We start from the raw sequence: 24,553 nt of genomic DNA, 5'->3' as shown, positions 1-24,553 counted from the left end.
GACTGATTCTCGGTCCTCTTCATGTTTCATGCAGGTGTGGGGTTGAAAGGGATGTATTTAATACCTTCATTTGATTTTTTTGTTTTTATTACAGAACTGTTTTTATTAATGCAGCCAAACGTGACTGATGTTAATATTCTGATGGATTTCCTCGTTGTTTTTGTACTTCAGACGTCTTGTTTCTACTTCCTGTATGATGTCGATGAACCGTGTTTCACAAAGAAAGTTCATCTCTGTGTTTGTTTGGATTTGATGCAATACTTTTATAAAATGTAACGCGTTTTTGTAATTCTGACGGATCAAAGCAGAAGTTTCTTCAGTCGGACTGTAGGTCTGCCAGTGATGAGGAGCCTCCACCTTCATCATGAGAAGAAACGCTGACCAGTCATCAGTTTGGTTTAATTCATGCTCTGTTTCTGCTCTGCAGCTGATGACAGGATGATGAAGGCAAGGTGAGGGTGTTTTTGTTTCGTTTCTAATATTTCTGACCTGTTTTAGTCCATGAGACCGGGTACTTTTAATGTAAAAACTTAAATAAATGTTCCCAACCACACATCCCAGCCTGGTGGCTTTTATTTCTGTGATCAGGGTTTAGTTTAACATCTCTGAAAACCTTCGACCCACTGTAATATTTTTCCTTTTGAACATCTTGAATATTTTTAACGTTGAAATGAAATAAAATAATTGAAAATATCTGACTAAATGTGTTTATTTCTGCTTCATTCACCTGAGGTGTTAAAATTATTCACCCCCCAACACGTTTAGATTCAAATTTCTTCCCTTCCAACCAAGATGTTTCTTCTCTCCAGAGATAAAACTGTAAAATAACATGTTTTATTTAAACTTCTCCATCTGTGCTTTACAGCAACAAAGCCCTGCTTATAAGAGCTGAGGAGCGCGCCACGTCTCTGCTGGTGATTGGTTGGAAGCCCTCTGTGCCATCACCCTAATCTTTAGCTTCTTTAGCAACCGTTACCTGCAGTTTGCCAGGGGTGTGGGAGGTTTCTGCACCTTTACCGTCAGTTTCAGCCAATCACTGCGAGCCAGTTACACCGAGGTTGTTTTTAAGTGTTGACATAGTTTGGGTTTACCCAGAGACTGCGTGGAAGAAAACTAACTAAAAACGACAATTTAGAAGCTAAATGTGTTTAACGTGTAGGCTTAATCTCTGAAATCCCGCCGTGCTGCCTCTATAATAGTAAATATGTTGTTAATCATGGATTTCTTTCTCAGAAGCAGGTTTCTCGTTAACGAACATGAGCTAGACCTTCGTTTGGATGGCTGAGCACGTCCAGGGCCTCTCAGGCCGGAGCGTCCACCACTGATGTTAATCTTTGCTTGAAAGTCAGATGCTAAAAACCTAAAACGCGTTCAGCTGTTTAATGTTTGAAGGGAACTGGATCGGTTCTAAACCTCTGGTACTTTCAGCCTTTTTCCATAGAAAAGTTATTATTCTGCTTGTTTATCCTCCATGTGTAACAGTAAGATATCTGCTTGAAATATAATATTCAAACGGATACATTTAGACTTTCCCCTGTTAATCATTTTAAGATTATTTGTGAATTTGTAGTTAACTCATTAATCTCCTTCAAGCTATCAATAAATCAGATCACATGGTATTGTACAGCATTCTTTGGAAGGTCAAAATGGAGACGAACACTGCAAACGACAATTAAATAAAGGTAATTAAGTAAATAAACCAAAAATAATTGCTGACTGAAGAACTCAGGGAACATATAAAATATGACAAGAAACAGCAAAAATAAAATAAAAGCAACCAGGAGACAGCCAATTAAAAACATTCCTGATATCTAACTAGGGTTCGTTAGTCATGTGCAATAAAAGTCAAAGATATAACATTCAAATATTAATACAACATAAGCAAAACATTAGGTTTGAAGATGAAAATAAATATTTAAATGAGTAAAAATATAAATGAAAACTAACAAATGAAATGACAGGAAACTATAATTATTAATGTTTATATGAATAGATCGAATTAATAAAATTCACGATAGTTATCAAAATAAACAATCTAATCCGAAATGGTTATATCACCAAAAAAATGCATATGTGGGACGTGGTGACGTCGGATAATCGCCTCGTGCCTCGGCGGCCACGGCTCAGCGGGGCGCGTGCTGCTCCTCATTCATTCACTAATTCAAATTAGCAGGTCGGCGCGTGCAACCCGAACAATGGGGGATCAAAAGGCAGAGCGCGAGATGACTGCGCGTGCCCGCTCTGCGCGCGCCCTCCCAGCTGTGCCCACCTACCGCCGCCGTTGTCATGGTGACCCAGATACCCGCCTGAACGGGTACGGTGCGTGCACGAGCGGCAGGAAGGAGGGAGGAAAGGAAGGTATGAAGGAAGGAGGGAGGGGAGCTAGTCCGTGAAAGAGGAGGAGGAGAAGGAGGAGAAGGAGGAGGAGGAGAGGGTGTTCTGCCGAGGTGGACGTGGCGGGTCCGGAGGACTGAGCGACAACAGCTGAGGGGAAGCCGAACCGAACCGAACCAGGCCAGCCGGCCATGAAACGGACCACCCGCGGGTAAGAGGCTCCCTCTCCGGGGATTTCCCTCTCCTCCGCTGCGAGCTGCGGAGCTCCGCTCGGTCTGGAGCCCGTTTAACGGTCTGATGATGGACCGGGCCGCCGCTCACATCGCCGCCGGTTCGGTCGCTGTGGGTCGGGGTGTCAGCCGCTCGCCGCTGCCGGCCGCCCGGCGGTGGGATGCAGGCGGCGGCCGCGCAGCCCGGAGGAGGCCGCTGCGCCTCCGCCGGCGGCCGCCTCACTCTCACTTTCTGCGGGGCGCTAGCTGCAGCTAGCCCCGCTGCTTCTCCGTAAACAAGATGGCCACTGGCTAGCTGCTAGCTGCTAGCGGCTAGCTGCTCGGCCCCGCTGCTGCTGCGGCTGCTGAGCGGCTCCCTCCGCAGACGGCAGCGCCTTTATGCGGCGCAGGAGGAGCGCGGCGCCGGGGGCGGAGGGAGGACCGTGACCGGGCGCGGGTGGGTGCCGCGGTGCGTGGGTCAGTGTGCGTGGGTCTGCGTGGCCCCGGGGTCACTTCCTGGGATCCTGCACAGGCTGGAGTTCCGTCTGAGCGGTTCTGGATCAGCGACGCGATGATTTCTGCAGACTTTGTTGACATGGTGGTAAAATCCTGGAGTTTATTAAAGGCTAAAAACAATAAAACACATTCAGAACCTTCAGGTTTCACCTCATCCAGGCCTCCTGTGACAGGAGAGCTCCAGCTCCTCCGGGTCAGCATTCTGCCAGAACCAGAACTTCTGGACAGGAGAAGAAGCCTCAGGCCTCCAGGTCACCATCAGCTGATTTACCTGGAGCCAGGTAACACCAGCAGCCAGAGGTCCACGGACCTGACGGACCAGGAGTTCTGAAGAACTGTAGGTCCGGACTTCTTCTGGACAGCTTTAGACACGTTTATTCCTTGGCCTGAAGTTTAAAGTCACTAATCTGTGTTTACACGATGCAGGTACCACCGAAGAAGACTTTAAACCTGTGAACTGGACCGTAAGTCCAGCCGGATCAGAGTTCTGTGTTTCCAGCTGATGGTTTCCTGTTAGTAGTAAAGCCGCTATAACATGTGACGCTGAGCATTGTAACGATTAATCAATTAACTAATTAGGCTGCCGTTCCTCTCTGAACCGTCTCCTGGTTCCAGACGAGCCGGGGAGGCCCGGCGTATCGGCTGATCGTTCCAGGTAACGGTACCGGTCCCGTCAGTAGAACTGGGCCTGTGCTGTTTGTTTGGTCATGTGACCGTGAAGCAGCGCGGGATTGGCCGCGTTTACCTGCAGCAGAGAAGCAGCGTCACTGTTGGAGGTAGAGAAATATCAGCAATAAGACGGGATAGAAATATAGGCCCAAATATCGGTTTGCCTTGTAAAAGCTAAATTAAGATATAAATATTTAAAAATATTAAAAAGTGGACAGTGTGTGCAGTCGCATCTCTAGAGTCGGCTGTTTGCTTCACTCTGACCGAACCAGTGACGCTAAAAACCAGCGATTGGTAGAATAAGCTTTTAATGTTATTGCAATAAATAGGTAAAGATCATGTGACCGTCTCTGGTGGAAGATATTGTTCTCCTGCAGTCAATTAAATTAAATTTTATTTATATAGCATCAATTAACATCACGTTATCTCAGGGCTCTTTATAAAGTTAAATTCCATCAGGTCCTCCAGGTTGGTGAGAAAGTTTCCTCTCTAAGGAAACCCAGCAGGTTGCATCAAGTCTCTCCAAGCAGCATTCACTCCTCCTGAAAGAGCGTAGAGCCACAGTGGACAGTCGTCTGCATTGTTGATGGCTTTGCAGCAATCCCTCATACTGAGCATGCATGAAGCGACAGTGGAGAGGAAAACTCCCCTTTAACAGGGAGGAGAACCTCCAGCAGAACCAGAACCAGGCTCAGTGTGAATCTGCCTCCACCCACTGGGGCTTAGAGAAGACAGAGCAGAGACACAGAAAGCACAGAAGCTCACATTGACCCAGGAGTACTTTCTATGTTAGAGAAGACAGAGCAGAGACACAGAAAGCTCAGAAGCTCACATTGACCCAGGAGTACTTTCTATGTTAGATGGTAATAGAGGATGATCTGCCTCCCCTGATGATGTCACAGCTAACAGAACACCAGACCAGGTGTACCTTCTATGAAGAGAAAAATGACAGAGAACAAAAAGTTAAAAGCTGAAATAACAACAAACGATGCAGATTGGAGAGCAGTAGGAGAACTCAGCAGAGAGAGAGAAATAGACCCTGATGTCCTCCAGCAGCCTAAGCCTATAGCAGCATAACTATAGAGGTAGCTCAGGGTAACATGATCCACTCTGACTAGAAGCTTTGTCACAAAGGAAAGTTTTAAGATTAGTCTTAAAAGTAGACGGGGTGTCTGCCTCACGGACCAAAACTGGGAGTTGGTTCCACAGGAGAGGAGCCTGATAGCTAAAGGATCTGCCTCCCATTCTACTTTTAGAGACTCTAGGAACCACCAGCAGACCTGCAGTCTGAGAGCGAAGTGCTCTGTTAGGAACATACGGGGTAATCAGAGCTCTGATATATGATGGAGCTTGATTATTAAGGGCTTTATACGTTAGAAGAAGAATTTTAAATTCTTGATTTAATGTCACGCCGGTTCATCCACTGCAAACAACCAGCAGGTTCATAGTTAAAGGTTGTAAATAAACAAAATAATAAACTAGTATAATAAATAAATGCAGTTAAAAACCACCCACAGCTTATTATTATTATTATTACTACTACTATTATTATTATTATTATTATTATTATTATTATTATTATTATTATTATTAATACTACTACTACTTCTAATAATAATAATAATAATAATAATAATAATAATAATAATAATAATAATGATAATAATAATGTTCCGTTGAGTAAAGAGTAAAACACCTAGAAATAAAAGCGTCTGCATCTTCCTCTCTTTGCAGCATGGGGGGGGCCCGGTGCCCAGAACCGGACCATCCAGGTTCTCCTGGGTCCGCCCCTGAATGTTCTGACCCCCCCACTTCTCTCACCTCTGCCTTGTTCTCCCTGCAGGCTGGTTGCAGTCAGGTGACGGCGCCGAGGTGTCGGACCTTTGCCTCATCCTAGGATTCCTCTCAGGGCGTCTCCCCACCCCACAGCCATCGGATCAGGACCAGAACCTCCAGCGGGCGTGGAGGAGGAGGCGGCGGCGGCGGGGCGTGTCGACCTCGGCGTTTCTTCAGGTGTCGGTACCGAGCGCGGTGAGGAGGATTGGCTCCGCCCCTCACCATGACGGACTTGGAGGCTGAGTGTCTGGGCCTCGGGCTGCCGCCGGACTGCGGTTCCCCTCCCCCGCTTCTGGACGGCGCCCTGCAGGCGGACTGCGGCGCGGGACCCGGCGGGGCGGCGCCGGCGCCCACCCTGGCCCTCCTCTCCTCGGACTGCGCCACGCCCACGCTCAGCTCGCTGGCGGCGGAGATCGCCGAGCCGCTGGTGATGCTGCCGTGCGTGAAGAGCGAGCCGGAGGACGTGGACCTGGACCCCATCCGGACCGTGGACCTGTCCGAGATCCAGCCGCTGTCCACCGCCGAGCTGGGCCACGACCAGATCAAGATGGAGATCAGCGGTCTGGACTACATCAAGTCCGAGCACCACGGCCAGAACCAGCTGGGCCCGTTCCACCACTGCGACGCGTCCGACCTGGACTACAAGTCGCACTACGAGCCCTGCTCCGTGTTCGACTACATCTCCCAGGTACCAGAGAGGTTCTGCAGGTCCGACCCGACCCAGGAGGCCCGTAGGGACGGTTCTGTTAGGCTTCTCAGAACCAGAGGGAACGGGTCAGACTGCAGCTAGACGATGTAGAAAAAAAACATATCGATAAAATATAAATCTTATTGATGTTGATATTTATCAACAAATTAAAAACATTTATTCTAAGTGCAGCTCTGGCCAGTTTATGCTGTTGCTTAGCAACAAGTTTTTAGATAAAGACACAAACGCTGAATTAAAACTCAACTCATTATTCAACTTTTTTACCAAAACTGCAAGTTTTTAAAACAGAAAAAAAGAACGCGTGAACTCTGACCTCTCTGAAGGGGGCGGAGCTTCCTGGGTCTGCGTTGTGATTGGCTGGGAGGATGTTATGATGTAATATTAACCTTCATGATACGATGCAGAAAGAAGAAAAAATTTAATTCTACTAAACTTTTTATTGACTCTTTTTTTCCATCGTCAGCATTTATCGTTGTTTTATTACCGTCCAGCCGTAGTTCAGAGAATCTGGTGGTTCTGGACCCACTGGGACCAGAACCAGTGGGACCAGAACCAGTGGGACCAGAACCAGTGGGACCAGAACCAGTGGGTCCGTCCTGCTGTAGAGTAGGGCTGAACAATTAATCGCATTTTCAATATAATCGTGATTTAAAAGAATGCAATTTCCAAATCGCAGAGTCTGTAATTTTAGGTTATATAACAATTAGTGAATTAGACGCGTCCATTAGGTGTTGGTAAAATGTTTAAAGTGGATTTGCTCCACATGGAAGGGAAGACAGTTGCAGCAGTGAGATAATCTAATTTTATTACTTGTTTTAGAGTTTATATAATCATACATAGCATTAAGTACAGGTCAATCAGTTTAATACATAGACTTGCTTGTTGGTTGCACTTTATGTTCAACAAGGATTGATGTCTAATTAAATTAAAAGCTGTTCTCTTGAATAATATTCTGATTAATAGAAACATTAAAAGTTGTTTTAAATAGTCCTTGTTTACAAACATCTTTATTTAGAGGCCATTTTTGTTGCTTGTGGTTAATGCAGAGAAAAGTCAAAATTGCAATTTTGGTTGAAATATATTGTAGGAAGAACGCAATAATTTCTGCTCTGAGTTTAGATGCTGCGGGTCTTTTAGCAACTAATACACACAGCGAGGAAACAAAATGATTTGTTGTTTGTATATGTTTAAAAAGACATGATAAATTAAACTGGGGGGGATAAAATTGCATTAAATCGCAATTAGATTATTTTTTTAAATCGTTCAGCCCTACTGAGGACGCCGGTGGTTCTGGTGGTCCTCCGGGTCAGAATGTGGATCAGAACCATCACCTGGAGCGCTTCTGTTGTGACTAAACCCGGTTCTAACCCGGCGTGTCTCCCCGCTGCAGGTCACAGACACCCTGGACTACATCAAGTCGGACCACGCCGTGGACCTCCACTGCTACTACAGCGCCGGGCTCGGCGCCATCAAGTCCGAGTACCCAGAATCCCACGGCGTGGCGGCCCACCTGCACCACAACGGCCTGGAGTCCATCCACATGGCCGAGCTGCGCACCGAGCTCAACAAGCTGCGGCCCGACGCGCTGCTGCTGGACGCCATGGGCAAACCCGACCACGACTTCGGCGACGGCACGCTGTACGAGCTGCAGCCCGCCGCGGCGGGGCGGGCGGGCCCGGCCGGCGCCGCCAAGACCCAGAGTCCCACGGTGCGGAAGCCCCGGAACATGCAGGGGGAGAAACCGTTCTCCTGCACCCAGTGTGGAAAGAACTTCAGCACCCTGGGCAACCTGAAGACCCACCAGCGCATCCACACCGGCGAGCGGCCCTACACCTGCTCGCAGTGCGGCAAGAGCTTCGGCCAGGCCGGCAACCTCAAGCGGCACCAGCTGATCCACACGGGCCAGAAGCCCTACGTCTGCGCCCACTGCCCCAAGGGCTTCACCAAGGCCGACGACCTGCGCTCCCACCAGCGGCTGCACACCGGCGAGCGCCCCTTCATCTGCGCCGCCTGCGGCAAGAGCTTCGGCCAGTCCAAGGAGCTGAAGGCGCACCAGCTGAGCCACACGGGCGAGCGGCCCTTCTGCTGCCAGCACTGCGGCAAGAGCTTCACCAAGGAGACCAGCTACCGCAACCACGTGCAGATCCACACGGGCGAGAAGCCCTTCACCTGCTCGCAGTGCGGCAAGACTTTCAGCAACTCTGGCGTCCTCAAGACCCACGAGAAGATCCACACGGGCGAGCGGCCGTTCGGCTGCACGCAGTGCGGCAAGAGCTTCGGCCGCCTGGGCCACCTGAAGGCGCACCAGCAGATCCACACGGGCGAGCGGCCGTACGCCTGCCCCCGCTGCGGCAAGACTTTCAGCCAATCAGGGCACCTCAAAGCACACGAGCAGATCCACAAGCGGGAGCGGGGCGACGGCGCCGGGGGGGGCGGAGCCAGCAGCGACGGCGGCGGCGCCATGAGCGGCGGCGACAGCAGCAGCTAGAGCCGACCTTTGACCTCCGGAGAAACAAAGTATTATTCCTGTTTTTATACGAGCGCTTTAGAACGTTTCTTTACGCCTTTTCTTACATTTTCATACCTTTTGTGCTCTTTTACATTTTATCTGTGGGCGGCGTGACTTATGCAAGGCTGTGTGTGTGTGTGTGTGTGTGTGTGTGTGTGTGTGTGTGTGTGTGTGTGTGTGTGTGTGTGTGTGTGTGTGCGTTCACCTTATATACTGTGTGTCTGTGGGGGCGGGGGGGGGAACCGGACCGGTTCTGCAGGACCGCTCCGTATTTTTGGAGTACTTATGAAACACAAGCACAAAAGTTTCATGTTTTTCTTTTTATATATTTACAGTTTTTTACTGAATCAGACCAGCGGCGCCGGGCCGACCGGACCGGGACCCAGATGAGATGTGAGCAGAACCACCTCCTGTTTGTGGGGGGGGAGGGTTCTGCAGCTCTGGCGTCCGGTTCCGGTGGGTTCTGGTCGGCGGTCTCAGGTCTGGTTCCGCTCCTTACCGACGAGTATTGATGGGCGCGGCCGGCGTCTCGTTGCTGACGATAATCAGGCGGGGTTCCTCCGTAACATTCCAGATTATTTTCCACATGAGCTCGACGGGAACGTCGGGCCCCTGAGGGCCACCCCCCCCCCCCATGGAGATCGCTCACTGTGTACACACCTGTATCGATCATGTTGCTCCAGCAGATGTAATGCGGAGAAGAGGCGGCGCTGGAGACGCTATTAAAGAATCTGATGTTGATCCTGATCTCTGGCTCCTCTGCTTCCTGCAAACACTAGAAACGCTTCTAAATGTTTATTTCTGAGGCAAAAAAGCTTCTAAACGTTTATTTCTGAGGAAAAAAGCTTCTAAACGTTTATTTCTGAGGAAAAAAGCTTCTAAATGTTTATTTCTGAGGAAAAAAGCTTCTAAACGTTTATTTCTGAGGAAAAAAGCTTCTAAACGTTTATTTCTGAGGAAAAAAGCTTCTAAATGTTTATTTCTGAGGAAAAAAAGCTTCTAAACGTTTGTTTCTGAGGAAAAAAGCTTCTAAACGATTGTTTCTGAGGAAAAAAGCTTCTAAACGATTATTTCTGAGGAAAAAAAGCTTCTAAACGATTATTTCTGAGGCAAAAAAGCTTCTAAACGTTTATTTCTGAGGAAAAAAGCTTCTAAACGATGTTTTTGAGGAAAAAAGCTTCTAAACGTTTGTTTCTGAGGAAAAAAGCTTCTAAACGTTTATTTCTGAGGAAAAAAAGCTTCTAAACGTTGTTTCTGAGGAAAAAAGCTTCTAAACGATTATTTCTGAGGAAAAAAAGCTTCTAAACGATGTTTCTGAGGAAAAAAGCTTCTAAACGTTTGTTTCTGAGGAAAAAAGCTTCTAAACGATGTTTCTGAGGAAAAAAGCTTCTAAACGATGTTTCTGAGGAAAAAAGCTTCTAAACGTTTATTTCTGAGGAAAAAAGCTTCTAAACGATGTTTCTGAGGAAAAAAGCTTCTAAACGTTTATTTCTGAGGAAAAAAGCTTCTAAACGTTTATTTCTGAGGAAAAAAGCTTCTAAACGTTTATTTCTGAGGAAAAAAGCTTCTAAACGATGTTTCTGAGGAAAAAAGCTTCTAAACGTTTATTTCTGAGGAAAAAAAGCTTCTAAACGTTTATTTCTGAGGAAAAAAGCTTCTAAACGATGTTTCTGAGGAAAAAAGCTTCTAAACGTTTATTTCTGAGGAAAAAAAGCTTCTAAACATTTATTTCTGAGGAAAAAAAGCTTCTAAACATTTATTTCTGAGGAAAAAAGCTTCTAAACGTTTATTTCTGAGGAAAAAAGCTTCTAAACGTTTATTTCTGAGGAAAAAAGCTTCTAAACGATGTTTCTGAGGAAAAAAGCTTCTAAACGATGTTTCTGAGGAAAAAAGCTTCTAAACGTTTGTTTCTGAGGAAAAAAGCTTCTAAACGATGTTTCTGAGGAAAAAAGCTTCTAAACGTTTGTTTCTGAGGAAAAAAGCTTCTAAACGATGTTTCTGAGGAAAAAAGCTTCTAAACGATGTTTCTGAGGAAAAAAGCTTCTAAACGTTTATTTCTGAGGAAAAAAGCTTCTAAACGATGTTTCTGAGGAAAAAAGCTTCTAAACGATGTTTCTGAGGAAAAAAGCTTCTAAACGTTTGTTTCTGAGGAAAAAAGCTTCTAAACGATGTTTCTGAGGAAAAAAGCTTCTAAACGATGTTTCTGAGGAAAAAAGCTTCTAAACGTTTATTTCTGAGGAAAAAAGCTTCTAAACGATGTTTCTGAGGAAAAAAGCTTCTAAACGTTTATTTCTGAGGAAAAAAGCTTCTAAACGATGTTTCTGAGGAAAAAAGCTTCTAAACGTTTATTTCTGAGGAAAAAAGCTTCTAAACGATGTTTCTGAGGAAAAAAGCTTCTAAACGTTTGTTTCTGAGGAAAAAAGCTTCTAAACGATGTTTCTGAGGAAAAAAGCTTCTAAACGTTTATTTCTGAGGAAAAAAGCTTCTAAACGTTTATTTCTGAGGAAAAAAGCTTCTAAACGATGTTTCTGAGGAAAAAAGCTTCTAAACGTTTATTTCTGAGGAAAAAAAGCTTCTAAACATTTATTTCTGAGGAAAAAAAGCTTCTAAACATTTATTTCTGAGGAAAAAAGCTTCTAAACGTTTATTTCTGAGGAAAAAAGCTTCTAAACGTTTATTTCTGAGGAAAAAAGCTTCTAAACGATGTTTCTGAGGAAAAAAGCTTCTAAACGATGTTTCTGAGGAAAAAAGCTTCTAAACGATGTTTCTGAGGAAAAAAGCTTCTAAACGACTAAAACACGTCAATTAAGGCGAGTTTAAGGGTTTTAAACGGCAGTAAACGCGTCTTCCCTGCTGCAGGCTGCATAAAGACCCAAACCCGGTTCTCTTAGCGTTGATTAGAAGTATTAAACCCCTGAGATTTGTTCTGGTTCTTTATTTCTATGATGATGAATGTTTATAATCGGACCAGAACCGAAATAAAACAACCAAGTTTTCACATAATGGTTTAATTCATGGAGAAAAATGATTTACCCCCTAAACCCGATAGCAGCAGCAGCCGCTGCGTGGAGGAGTTTGGACCCGCTCTGCCGAGCAGAACCGCTCAGTCAGCCGCGCCGGAGGCCCGTTTAAGGTCTTGAACTTTGACTAGGCCAAAGCAAAGCTGTTCAGAGCCGGAGTCGCTGACGGGCTTCGGATCGGTACTCTGCTGCAGAACCCGAGCGAGCTTCAGCGTCGGGTCAGGAACTTCCTGGTTCTGTCCGTTAGAGCAGGTCATCCGGGTCCAGAAGCAGTCCTGGACCACCACAGCACCACCTCCGTGTTTGTAGGTATGAGCTGTTAGCTTCACATCAGAACTAAGGTCCACTTTGTTCCAGTCCTCAGAATATTTTCCCAGAAGTTCTGGAAGGTCGTCTCGCCGTGTTCTGGTAGACCTGAAACGGATCTGTATGTCGTTTCGGATCGGCAGAAATTTGGTCCATTTTCCCCAAAATCTGGATTTCCAGATCAACCTATCAGCATCCGTTTCCTTATTTGGTCATTTTGTACAAATAAATGTTCTAAATAAAAAAAATATATTTAGTATTTGGGAAGAAAATTGACAAAAACTTCTGTTTTACTGGAACAAAGTATAAATCGTAGTTTCTAAAATAAAACCTGAGCAGAACAGAAGGTGTTGAAGCTTCATGGAGCTTCTTCTCCTCCAGTGTTCTGCTAACAGCTGGATTTTACCTGCAGCTGTGGGAACAGCGCCACCTGCTGTTAATCCGGGTCATCTGCAGCTTGTGGTCAAACAGCCGGTTCTAAAAGTGGATTCTCAGTTTCTCCAGACTAGGTTCTGGTTCCACCTTCATCCCGACCAGGATGTTTCTATGAGTCATTTCTCTAATGAAGGAAATTCATATTTTGTCTCCAAGCCTTGGAGAGAAAATGCCTCCTCCTGCCCCTAAAGAATGTTTACCACCAGCAGCCACAAGGGGGCGCCATAAGGAAACTAACGCCAACCTTCTCAGTTTGCCAGAAACATGAGCAGAAAACTGGAGGAACAGATTGATTACTTGAAATAAAAACATTTTACTAAAACCAGAGGAACGTTGGATTAAAAAAAAAAAATCACAAAAAAAGAAAATCCTTAACAATCCAACATCATCATCTGCATTAGTGGGTTAAGAATCCAAACCTGGACTGTTTGTCTTCAGGCATAAATCACCACTTTAATTTATATATATATATATATATATATATATATATATATATATATATATATATATATATATATATATATATATATATATATATATATATATATATTAAAGCTACATTTTAAATTCAATTATGTCTGGATGTTTTTAACATTAAATTCAGCGTACAATTACTGAAATGTAATATTTACCCCCTTTTAGAAATGTAGATAAACGTCACTGCGAACAGAAAGAAGAGATGAAAACTTGGTCAATTATAATTTCTGCGTTTTTGTCTTTGTAATTTAACAGTTAACAGCTGTTGCTCCAAGTCTGCTCTGGACTTTCTTCTCAGCCGGAGAACTTTTAATAACATTGGTGGAATTGTTTTCTAAGTAATTTAAAACTTCACAAATACGTTTCAATTTAAGGTATAAATTACAACCTAATGAACGAGACAAACTAAACGTTATTGACCTCTGACCTCAACAACATGGTGACCTCTACCACCTTGTGGCTGAACCTTATTTTGGGATACTTGTGGAAGTGAACTTTGACACAGGATGTTGTTTTCCGGGCCAAACAGGAGCGTATACGCGCATGAAACACTGAGCTATATAATACACTGGAGTGCTAATCACCGTCTGTTAGAACGAGTCGCTGTGAAGCCACCAGCCGCCATATTGGTACTCCCTATTTCCCCCCAGTAACTAGGGAATATGTGCGCTACAGCATCGAATAACAAGAATTTTCTCATGTTCGGGGGGGGCTTAAAACTTTTAAAATGTCAAATGTCATATACTTTTATGTTATGTTCTAAAACTATCAAGTACTGAGAAAGTCATGTGCTGAAATATTTTGCATTTTATTCATTTAAATATATATGTTTAACATTTATAAATATATAAATAACAATATACAAAAACATATATTTAAATATATGTATACATATATATACATATATACATATACACATACTTATATATACACATATATATATTTAATATGAATAACATGTAAAACATTTCAGCACCTAATTTCCTAGTAGTTGATAGTGTTAGTACATCCACTGACTGTAGAATTACCTATGAAACGTTTTCACTCAGCCAGAAATCTACTTGTTGTTGCAACCAAATCCTGTGGGATTCTGTGAGAGTAGGGAGTAGCAAGATGGCGGCCAGTGACTTCAGTTTTTCGGAAAAATCAGCACTCCAGTGTATTATATAGCTCAGGGGTCTGAAATGAGAACTTCAGTCTAATTTAGGCGTTCTCTGACTGTAGGCTGCTCGGTTACTGCCTGATGACACCAGCGGCGCCCCCTGGTGGCTGCTGCCATTAAATCAATCCTTTAATCTCAGGCTGATCACCACAAACATCTCAATCTGCGCCGTGTTCTTCAACCACCATGAGAATATTCTTGAAAATAAACTGTTAACCAGATCTGATGGAGTCTGTCGTGTTTTTATAACTTGGTTTTAGGAATTTTACTTTGATTACGCAGTAGTGGGTAGACCGTACAATATATAATATAATCCTTGATTACATCATTTAGATAATTTAGAATCAAATTTTTCTTCCTTAAAAGATGAGACGAGATTTCTCCCAATGGGGAAAGACGTCGTTTGTTAAAACAATTACCTTTTTATTTATTTCTAATGTTATTCATTTAGATAGTTTTTAGAGACTGAGAGGAAGGAGACGGAGACTTGTTTTTTTTTTTTTACAGAGTTTATTTTATTTCTTAGAAGACAGTTCTGGTTAAGGTTTCCCTCACAGACCCAACAGGTATAGAAGGAGGAAGATGAGCTGCGTGCTCCTCATCAGGAAGAAGCAGTTCCTGTTTCAGCAGGAAGGCGACAGGTTGAGGTTTGACTCCGCCCCAGTCAGACAGCCGGTGGACGCCTAACTTGTCTCCTCGATCACCTTGGTGATCACAGTTTTGGTAACTGTGGTTGAAGAAGAAGAGGAGGAAGAAAGCCTGCAGAAGAAGAGAAATGGGTCTGTTTTTATTTTTTTATTTTAAACTTTCAGAGTTTAAAAAAAGCTGTTTTGTGAGCTTTATTATCAATACATGCAAAGTACCGCCATTCTATCAGGTTTGTTGCAACATTCAGTTTGAGGCTGGGGAAATAAAGAGGAAAGTTCTCCGACCAGAGAGATCCACTTGGATCAAGGTTGGAGGTTCTAACCCTGATGTCAGAATCCAACATGGCCGCCCTATTACACCTGCAGACCATTATCATCTCTACCATAGACATAATATAAGAGTAGACGCGTCACTGGGCGGGTTCTGCCTATGCTGCGATGCGTCAGAGCGTCCGCCATCTTTAATGAGGCAAATCTGCAGTTACTCAGTCACTTAAACAGTATCAGAGGGACTTTAATCTCTGAATATACTTTGTATTCGTAGTATTTTTGTTTTTGTAATATTACAAGTTTATTTTCGTATCCCTTTAGCTTCATTCTCCTGAATTTATTCTCCTAAAGAATAAAAATATTTAAAATAATCTAACCTGGTCCTATTACTCCAGGAGTGAAATAATTATGCAAACTGTGATTATTCTGGAAATGTTCCCTCTTAATTCTTACAATATGATGTTTTTCTCATAACATTATCACTTTTTTTTTTTTTTTTTTTTTTTTTTTTTTTACTTTATTGACCTAGGACGTTTTTTTCTCATATTATTAATTTTACCTCTTTAATACTCACCCAAAAAGTCTGTTCCTAAAGGTTCACATGTGACACGGTTTTATGAAATAATGAAGACCACAATGTTTAGATTTAACAAATTGATCCTTATATTCATAACACATACACACACATATTCTTCTCTGATTCACGTTCACAATAACAGAACTCAACTTTTTTCTGCCACATACAATATGGCGGTGACGTTGACGTGTGAACCTTCGCCCTATGACGCGTCTACGTATATGATGTCTGTTATCTCTAATGGACCTCCTGCAAACCTTCATCCTCCAATTTGATATAAAAAAATTTAAAACATGAGGAAAAAAATTTGTTTTTCTCCATTTTTTTACTTTAGAAGCTAAATATATTTTTCAAAAAATGAATTGATTGTTTAGTTTTCACATTTCCGAAGCAACCGACTGGTCGTCGTCTTTCAGGTGAACACAAACTCAAACGTTGTGGATTACTCTGTAAACACCAAACCTAGTTTCCCCTCCCGAGTCGTGATTGGCTCTTACCCAGACGAGGATCTGGACGCCTCTCCGTCCAGCAGCCGTCGGTACTCTGCGATCTCCATCTCCAGCCGGGTCTTGATGTCCAGCAGCATCTGGTACTCCTGGCCCTGCCGCTCCAGGTCACCCCTCAGCTGGGTCAGCTGCTCCTCCAGAGACATCACCTGCATCTGGAAGCTATTCAGCCGCATGGCGTAGCGGCTCTGGACGTCGGCGAGCGACGCTTCAACAGAGGCTTTCTGCAACGGCACGATTTAAGGGAGCAAAAACAAATGCTTCATTCTTTCTGTTCCAGTTTTACCGTCATTAGTCGTGGTGTTCCTCAAAGCTGTGTGCGCGGCCCTTTAATGGATCCGCCGTCTGCCGGTACCTCCTGATATTTAAACAGAACTGGTTCTGGAAGCTCTCACCATGCTGAGCTGAGACTGGAGCTCGATCTCCAGAGCCTGAAGCTGACTCTTCACCTCCTTCACCTCTGATGAGGTCGTCTTCAACGTCATCTCTGTGGTCTCCACCTCCTTTGTGAGCGTCTCTGTCTGGAAGGAGAAGACGGCAGCGAGGCCATCGGTGAGAGAGGCTCCGCAGGTTTGATGCTGCATGGAGTCCGTTCGGTACCTTGGACTGGAACCAGCCTTCAAGCTCTTTGCGGTTTTTGGCGGCGACAGCTTCGTAGTGTTCTCTGATCTCCTCCATGATTTTCGTGAGATCCTCCTGAGGAGCGGCGTCGACTTCCACGTTTACCTGGCCGCCCACCTGGGTGCGCATGGAGAGGAGGTCCTGCAGGAGGAAGGAGGTAGCGGCTCAAACCCTGGATAGATTTACTCGATGCATCTAGAACTTCAGGTGGTTTCTGCAGGTACGCCAGCAGCTTACCTCCTCGTGGTTCTTCCTCATGGACACCAGCTCATCCTTTAGGCTTTCGATCTGCATGGTCAGGTCACCCTTGGTCATGTTTATTTCAGCTAGCAGCATCTTCAGCCCCGCGATGTCGGCCTCCACCGACTGGCGCATGGACAGCTCGTTCTCATACCTGCACAGAAGCCCAGGTGAACACCAGGTGAGGTCTGAACGAATGAGGGGCGACATCATGTGCAGAAACTATTCCTTAAATTGTCAACAGGGAAAAATGTTATATGCTTTAATTTAGAAAAGTTAAAAAGTCAAAATTTCATCTTTATCTTTTGTGTGTTTCATAAATAACATTTTCCAAAACTCAGGTGAGCACCTGATTAAAGCAGACAGGTAAGAGCCAATTATGTTTGAAGAGGCAGCAAGTTAATGGACCCAAACTGATGCATTAAGCAAATTCTTGTTGAACAGGTTTGACCGACGGCATCGGGCCGAATTATTGGGATGGCCCAAATAATCTGAAATAGTTACAACTGGTTTACAGAGAGGAAACGTTATCTGAGAGGATAAAACGTGACGATCGTGGCTGCTGGTCCTTTTAATGTTTGGTAAAATCAAATCCTAAAAATCTCCACACCCTCAGTGTGAAGAGTTCCTGATGGCACGGTCATAGTCTGAGCTACGATGGGGCGATTCATCGTAGCGGTCAAACATTATTAGACAGATCTGGATCAGAAATGACGCAACTCTAGATGGAGAAACAAACGAGAGTTTGCAGAACCTTGTTGGAACAATGCCATGCAGTAATCTGGGCTAAATCAGGTCCAATGGGCTTTTGGACATTTGTTTCTGGGCGGTCAGTGATGAGATGATGTGTTTCTCCTGCAATAAGGAAGTGCAGCCAGGAGGGGGCGTACCTCAGCTGCTGATTACATGTTGCATTACTATAGATCAAGAAGAATGCAGAGTGACGAGAGCAAAGGATAAAAATATAGAGAATAAAGGTTGAAAGTTTGAAGTTACTTCATCCTGAAGTCTTCCTGGGCGAGTTTGGCATTGTCGACACTCAGCATCACGGTGCCTCTGGCGATGAGGGCGTCCTGGATCTGGAAGGAGAAACTCAGGTTACTGTTTGGATCCAGATGTTAGAGGAAGAGGTCTCTGTGTTTTCTGGGCGTGGCAGCTTCACCTGGGAGCCTCAAATCACTGGAAATCATTTCATTATAAGAAGACAGGAGCTCAGGGGCGCTTCTAGACAGGGGCCAAAAGAGGCCTGTGCCCCCGTACTAAAAACATTAAATTTCTTAGGATGATAAATGCTGACAAAGACTGACTGGTCATTTGGATCAGTTGTATTTTTTCCGTTTTTGTTTTTACCCAATAATAAAATAACAAAATAATTAAAAAATAAATATAAAAAAAAGAAATTAAAAATTAAGCTGTTTCACGTTAAGCTCCCGAAAGAAAAGATCAGGGGTCTGCCACCTGCAGTTCCAGAGTCACAATTGGTTCTTACTTAATATATTAAACGATGAAATGTTGACCTGTAAAGTTCCCCACCCCCACCCACAATCTTTTGTTCTGTGCCCCTGTGAAAAAACACTGGCCCCACCCTGGCCCCCCTGCTAAATTTGGTCTACAACCCCCACTGGGAGCTGCTGTAGTTAAAATCCGGCCTCATCCCGATAAAAGTTTCCTACCTGTAAGGTTTCTGTCTTTGCATTTATTTTCATCTACAACTTTTTAATTATCTGGAGCATCTTTAATTGGAGATTCCCAGTAGAAAGCTGCAGGAATATTCAACTTTCTTCACCTGACCAGATTATTGCAACTGTTAGCATTGTTCAGCTTCTATGACGAAGCAGTTATTTAGTCCCAGAACACAGAAAAAAACATATTTTTGGCTGAAAGGCAGAGCGGAGAGGCTCCAGCTCACCTTGCCCTGAAGCTCTGCGATGGTGACGTAGAAGGCGCTGTAGTCCCTGCCGGCTGGGCTGACCTTGTCCTCTGCAAACTGCCGGATCTTCAGCTCCAATTCGGTGTTGGCCTTCTCTAACGCCGCCACCTTGGACAGGTAGGTAGCCAGGCGGTCGTTCAGGTTCTGCATGGCAAACTTCTCGTTGCCAACGACACTTTCATCGTTACTCCCGAAACCCCCTGCGAGTGCTGAGCCCCCACCAAAGCCTGCACCCCCACCAAAACCTGCACCCCCACCAAAGCCTGCACCCCCACCAAAACCTGCACCCCCACCAAAACCTGCACCTGCTCCTCCTCCATAGCCGAACCCTGCGCCGCCGCCACCGGCAGAGAAGGACCGGCTGGCCCGGGAAACCCGAATGCTGCCGCCACCTGCTCCCCCAGCCACACTGTATGAGCTCAGGCCACGGTCAGAGCCAAAGGAGCCCAGACCCATGCCCCCGCCCATGGAGCTCCGGGAGGAGGAGGAGGAGGAGTACATCATTGTTGCCATGATGAAGAATGATGAGGAGTAGGTGCCTGTCGGTCTGTCTTCTCAGGGGCAGGAGAGAAGTGAGGAGAGGAGGATCAGCTGGCTGCTTTTAAAGACCTCCTGGTGTGCTGAGCTGCAGGTGAGTGGGCGGGGCCAAGTCCCACACCCACAGAGGAGGGTGAGGCAACTGGCAGCAGCAGAGACCGCTGGAACACACCGTGTTCCAACTTTATGCCTTTTATGCAAAATGATGCTGACAAACATGAGAAAAATGTGCATGAAAGCCAAAGAGGTCTTCAGGGCGAAGTTTGCTGAAGACCTCTTTGGCCGCGCCCATCAATACTCGTCGGTAAGGAGCGGAACCAGACCTGAGACCGCCGACCATGGGAAACATCTGGCAGAGGAGCAGAAACAGGTTCTGACCCACTTTAACTTTATGGGGAGTGGTGGCAGAGCGGTTACGGCAGCGTTTCTGGATTCTTAGAAGGCTGCAAGTTTGAACCCCGCAGACTAAGCAAGACCCTGAACCCGGTCTGCTCCCTGAGGGACGGGTTAAACGCAGAAGACATTTCAATGCAACCAGAACCCGACTAATTGTGGGGACCAAACCGGTACGAGAACCAGAGACAAGTCAAGTCGAGTTTGTCTGTAGCACATTTCAGCAGCAAGGTGGTTCAAAGTGCTTTTACATCATGAAAACATAAAAACAACATTATAAACACATTAAAACATTCACTGGTTGTGAGACCAGAAACAAACATTAAATTGTATCGGGTGAAAACATCAACATGTTGGTCAGAGTTCCTGTTATTATGGCTGAAAGCAGCTCTGAACAGGAGGTTTTCAGTCTGGATTTAAAGGAACTAAATGCTGCTTCTCCATGTCTGGTTCTGGTTCTGGTTCTGGTTCTGCAGAGTAGGCTGGAGCCAGAAGACCTGAGTGGTCTGGAGGGTTGATACACTGATAACAAGTCTGTGATGTGTTTAGGTGCTAAGCTGTCTGTGATGTATTTAGGTGCTAAGCCATGTATAATAGGGCTGGATGATATAGAAAAAAAATCATATATGATAAAATAGAAACAATTTCAAAACATGTATTTTAAGTGCTGACCATTTTATTCTGTTGCTTAGCAACCTATTTGTAGATACAGAACTCACAAACACTGAATTCAAACTTAACTTTTTATTCAACCAACTTTTTACCAAAACTGCAAGTTTTAAAAAAAGAAGAAACAACACATGGTCTCTGAACTCTCTGAAGGGGGCGGAGCTTGGTTCCTGGGTCTGCGTTGGTGATTGGCTGGCAGGATATAATGATGTCATATTAACCTACATGATAGAATGCAGAAGGAAGGAAAACTGTTATTCTATTGAAACTTTTATTGACCCTTTTTTTTCTATCATCGATATATATTGTTATTGAATTATTGTCCAGCCCTAATGTATAGACTAACTGAAGTAAAGTAGCTGTTATTAAACCTTTACTTAAGAAACCTTCTCTTGATCAAGATGACTTGGATAAACTAGATATTTAATCTTCTTTTCTTATCTAAAATTCTTGAGAAAGTAGTTGCTAATCAACTTTGTGAACATTTACAAAGTAATGACCTACTTGAGGAGTTTCAGTCAGGCTTCAGAGCTCATCATAGCACCGAAGCAGCTCTGGTGAAGGTCACTAATGATATTCTCATGGCCTCAGATAATGGACTTGTGTCTATACTTGTCCTGTTAGATCTCAGTGCTGCATTTGATACAGTTGATCACAATATTATCCTACAAAGACTTGAGCATACTGTAGGGATTAAGGGAAAAGCATTAGGCTGGTTTAAATCTTATCTGTCGGACAGATTCCAGTTTGTTCATGTTAATAATAAATCTTCCTCAAACTCTAGGGTCACCTGTGGAGTACCACAGGGTTCAGTCCTCGGACCAATTCTATTTACTATATATATGCTTCCGATCGGCAAAATTATCAGACAGCATGGGATTAATTTCCACTGTTATGCTGATGACACTCAGATATATTTATCCATAAATCCTGATGAATCCAATCAGTTACTTCGACTGCAGTCATGTCTTGATGACATCAAAAGCTGGATGACTTTAAATTTCCTGCATCTAAATTCTGACAAGACAGAAGTTGTAATCTTTGGGCCAGAGTCCTCAAAAAATAAACTTCTTAATCAATCACTTAATCTGGATGGCATTAACCTGGCCTCTGGTAATAAAGTAAAAAATCTTGGTGTTATTTTTTACCAAGACATGTCATTTAAATCCCATATTAAACAGGTTTCCAGAGTTTCCTTTTTTCACCTCCGGAATATCGGCAAAATTAGAAACATTCTGTCCAGGAGTGATGCTGAAAAACTGGTCCATGCATTTGTTACTTCAAGGCTGGACTATTGTAATTCTTTACTATCAGGAAGTCCACAAAATGCAGTTCAAAGCCTTCAGCTGATCCAAAATGCTGCAGCAAGAGTTCTGATGAAAATCAACAAGAGGGATCATATTTCTCCAATTTTAGCTTCCCTTCATTGGCTTCCTGTTAAATCAAGAATAGAGTTTAAAATTCTCCTTCTAACGTATAAAGCCCTTAATAATCAAGCTCCATCATATATCAGAGCTCTGATTACCCCGTATGTTCCTAACAGAGCACTTCGCTCTCAGACTGCAGGTCTGCTGGTGGTTCCTAGAGTCTCTAAAAGTAGAATGGGACGCAGATCCTTTAGCTATCAGGCTCCTCTCCTGTGGAACCAACTCCCAGTTTTGGTCCGTGAGGCAGACACCCCGTCTACTTTTTTTGGGGGAGGGGGGGGGGGGGATTTTTCACAGCTCTAGTGGCTCACTTTTTAACACAGTAGGTTGACAGGAAGGGGGTGGTAGAGGGGGAGAGACATGCGGCAAAGGACCGCGGGTCGGAGCCGAACCCGGGTCGACCGCGTCGAGGACTAAGGCCTCTGTACATGGGTCGTGCTACCCGCTGTGCCACCAGCGCGCCCCAACCCCGTCTACTTTTAAGACTAGGCTTGAAACTTTCCTTTCTGACAAAGCTTGTTGGTCGAGGCAGATGAGCGTTCACACTGAGCCTGGTTCTGGTTCTGCTGGAGGTTCCCCTCCCTGTTAAAGGGGAGTTTTCCTCTCCACTGTCGCTTCATGCATGCTCAGTATGAGGGATTGCTGCAAAGCCATCAACAATGCAGACGACTGTCCACTGTGGCTCTACGCTCTTTCAGGAGTGAATGCTGCTTGGAGAGACTTGATGCAACCTGCTGGCTTTCCTTAGACCAGTAGTTTTAGATCTTTCAGATGTTTTCCTGGCTCCACACACCTGACTTGAATAAACGGGTGATGAACAGGCCTCTGCAGCCCTTAATGGCAGCTGGGTGAGTCATGCAATCATTTGATTCAGGTGTGCTGGAGCAGAAACATATAAAGCCTGCAGGCCAATGGGTCCAGAAACAGTTTGGTAGTGATCTGAGGAAGCTCCGGCATGATAGAGCACCAAGTCACAAGCTTAAAGGGGGAAATGCGGCTCAAAGATCAGAACTTGGAACTGTAGGAAGGAAAACATCCAGATCTGAACCCGTCTGAGAACCTGTGGTCATTTCCAGGCAGGTGGAGAAACAGAAGCCAACAGAATCAGGAAGAGGAAGGAAAATGATTTTTGGGTTTTAACATCTGACCTGTTTGTAATTTAATCTGAGTCTAACGGCAGCAGTTCTGGTTCTGTCCTCAGAGGTTCTCTAGAGACTATTAGAGAACAACCAGAATCACAGAGACCAAGCAAACCAGCTGGCAGGTCAGGAACAAAGTTCTGCTTTGGGATGGTTTAAAGCAGAAGTCCTCAAGGTCCAGAGTCCTGCAGCCTTTGGACGCATTTCTGCTTCAACACATCTGAGTTAAACAATCAGGTGATCAGCAGGACTCTGGAGAACCTGACTGCAGGTCATTCAGCCATTTGGTTCATGCGTGGTGGACCAGGGAACCCTGGTTTAGATCAAAGCTGATTCATGGGCGGGAATGGCCTAGTCAAAGTACAGGCCTGAATGCATCTGAGAATACACAAAGACATGAAAACTGATGGTCTCCATTTAATCTGAGGTTCAATCTGAGGTAACCAAGGTTCTCTTGTTTTTGGACCTGCGCCATTCCTGAGGTGTGAAGCAACATTTCCACTGAATCAAAGTTTATTTTGGAGAATCAGGCTGCCGGGGGCCATTTCCCAGCGTCTAAAAAGGTGCAACGCTGGAGGTTGTGTGGGGGGTTACAGGTGAGACGCTCGGTTCCAGGAGCTGCTTAAGGTTCTCTGAGAGCGGCAGCAGCGCCTGCAGCAAAACGCTGAGGTTACATTATCCTGCTGCTACTGCAGGAACTCCATCTGTCCCTCAGAAACCGGTCCGACCAGCCGTCCTGTACCTGACTTTGTGGTCAACGACGACAACCTGATTGGTCGTAACATTGTCAACACCTGCTTTATATATCAAACAGTCGTTAAACCTACGGGTCCAAACCCTGGGGAGGTGACTACATACGTGTGGCTCATGACATCCTCATCAGTATCAAACCTTAAAAATAAATCTGTATTTATTCATGGCACATTCATCAGTTATCAGTGTCATTATCATTTTATGTAACAGGTGTTAAAATCTTCATATAAAGTTGTGTGGAAGGAAAAAGTGTGATGAAAAAAGCAGCCTTTAGAGGAACTTTGAGAACAATTCACCACCAGAAGTGGACTGAAGCTAGATCAGCGTCTCTAGAGTCAGTAGGCAGGGATGGATTCAATGAGGAGAAACAGAATCGCACTGTTGCTCAATGGTCCAAAGTCCTATTTTCAGACAAAAGTAAAGTTTTCACTTCATTTGGAGATTCAGTTCAATTCAATTTTATTTCTATAGCACCAATTCCCATCATATCATCTCAAGGCTCTTTCCAAAGTCAGCTTCCATCAGATCCTCCAGGTTGGTGAGAAAGTTTCCTCTCTAAGGAAAGCCAGCAGGTTGCATCAAGTCTCTCCAAGCAGCATTCACTCCTCCTGAAAGAGCGTAGAGCCACAGTGGACAGTCGTCTGCATTGTTGATGGCTTTGC

The 24,553-nt window shown here is 44.7% G+C and overlaps 2 protein-coding genes across 2 annotated transcripts; one reads left to right on the top strand and one right to left on the bottom strand.

Annotated features, from left to right (window-relative positions):
* The first annotated feature begins 2,189 nt into the window (after positions 1-2,189).
* On the top strand, positions 2,190-9,042 carry si:dkeyp-113d7.1 (COG5048 and zf-H2C2_2 domain-containing protein). Its single transcript, XM_021313492.2, has 3 exons — positions 2,190-2,545; positions 5,572-6,252; positions 7,664-9,042. The coding sequence occupies exons 2-3, from the start codon at positions 5,788-5,790 to the stop codon at positions 8,759-8,761; spliced, it is 1,563 nt and encodes a 520-aa protein (XP_021169167.2). The 5' UTR covers positions 2,190-2,545; positions 5,572-5,787; the 3' UTR covers positions 8,762-9,042.
* A 5,645-nt stretch (positions 9,043-14,687) lies between these two features.
* LOC110366363 (keratin, type I cytoskeletal 13) lies at positions 14,688-19,562 on the bottom strand. The gene is made up of 7 exons (XM_012857484.3): positions 18,953-19,562; positions 18,040-18,122; positions 17,041-17,197; positions 16,783-16,944; positions 16,578-16,703; positions 16,174-16,406; positions 14,688-14,941 (listed from the first exon to the last, which is right to left on the bottom strand). The coding sequence occupies exons 1-7, from the start codon at positions 19,484-19,486 to the stop codon at positions 14,866-14,868; spliced, it is 1,371 nt and encodes a 456-aa protein (XP_012712938.2). The 5' UTR covers positions 19,487-19,562; the 3' UTR covers positions 14,688-14,865.
* Between the last annotated feature and the right edge of the window lie 4,991 nt (positions 19,563-24,553).

This window comes from Fundulus heteroclitus, chromosome 16, assembly GCF_011125445.2.
Source record: "Fundulus heteroclitus isolate FHET01 chromosome 16, MU-UCD_Fhet_4.1, whole genome shotgun sequence".
Lineage (NCBI taxonomy): Eukaryota > Metazoa > Chordata > Actinopteri > Cyprinodontiformes > Fundulidae > Fundulus > Fundulus heteroclitus.
The sequence above is the reverse complement of the archived record's forward strand: the minus strand, read 5'-3'. Positions and strand labels throughout refer to the sequence as shown.

Excerpts from the sequence above, each read along its gene's own strand:
- si:dkeyp-113d7.1 (XM_021313492.2), top strand. The coding sequence starts at position 5,788 with ATGACGGACTTGGAGGCTGAGTGTCTGGGCCTCGGGCTGCCGCCGGAC. Across the intron at positions 6,253-7,663 it reads TGTTCGACTACATCTCCCAG|GTCACAGACACCCTGGACTA; the intron begins GTACCAGAGAGG and ends TCCCCGCTGCAG.
- LOC110366363 (XM_012857484.3), bottom strand. The coding sequence starts at position 19,486 with ATGGCAACAATGATGTACTCCTCCTCCTCCTCCTCCCGGAGCTCCATG. Across the intron at positions 17,198-18,039 it reads CAGGAAGACTTCAGGATGAA|GTATGAGAACGAGCTGTCCA; the intron begins GTAACTTCAAAC and ends GCTTCTGTGCAG. Across the intron at positions 14,942-16,173 it reads GCGTCCAGATCCTCGTCTGG|GCTTTCTTCCTCCTCTTCTT; the intron begins GTAAGAGCCAAT and ends CTTCTTCTGCAG.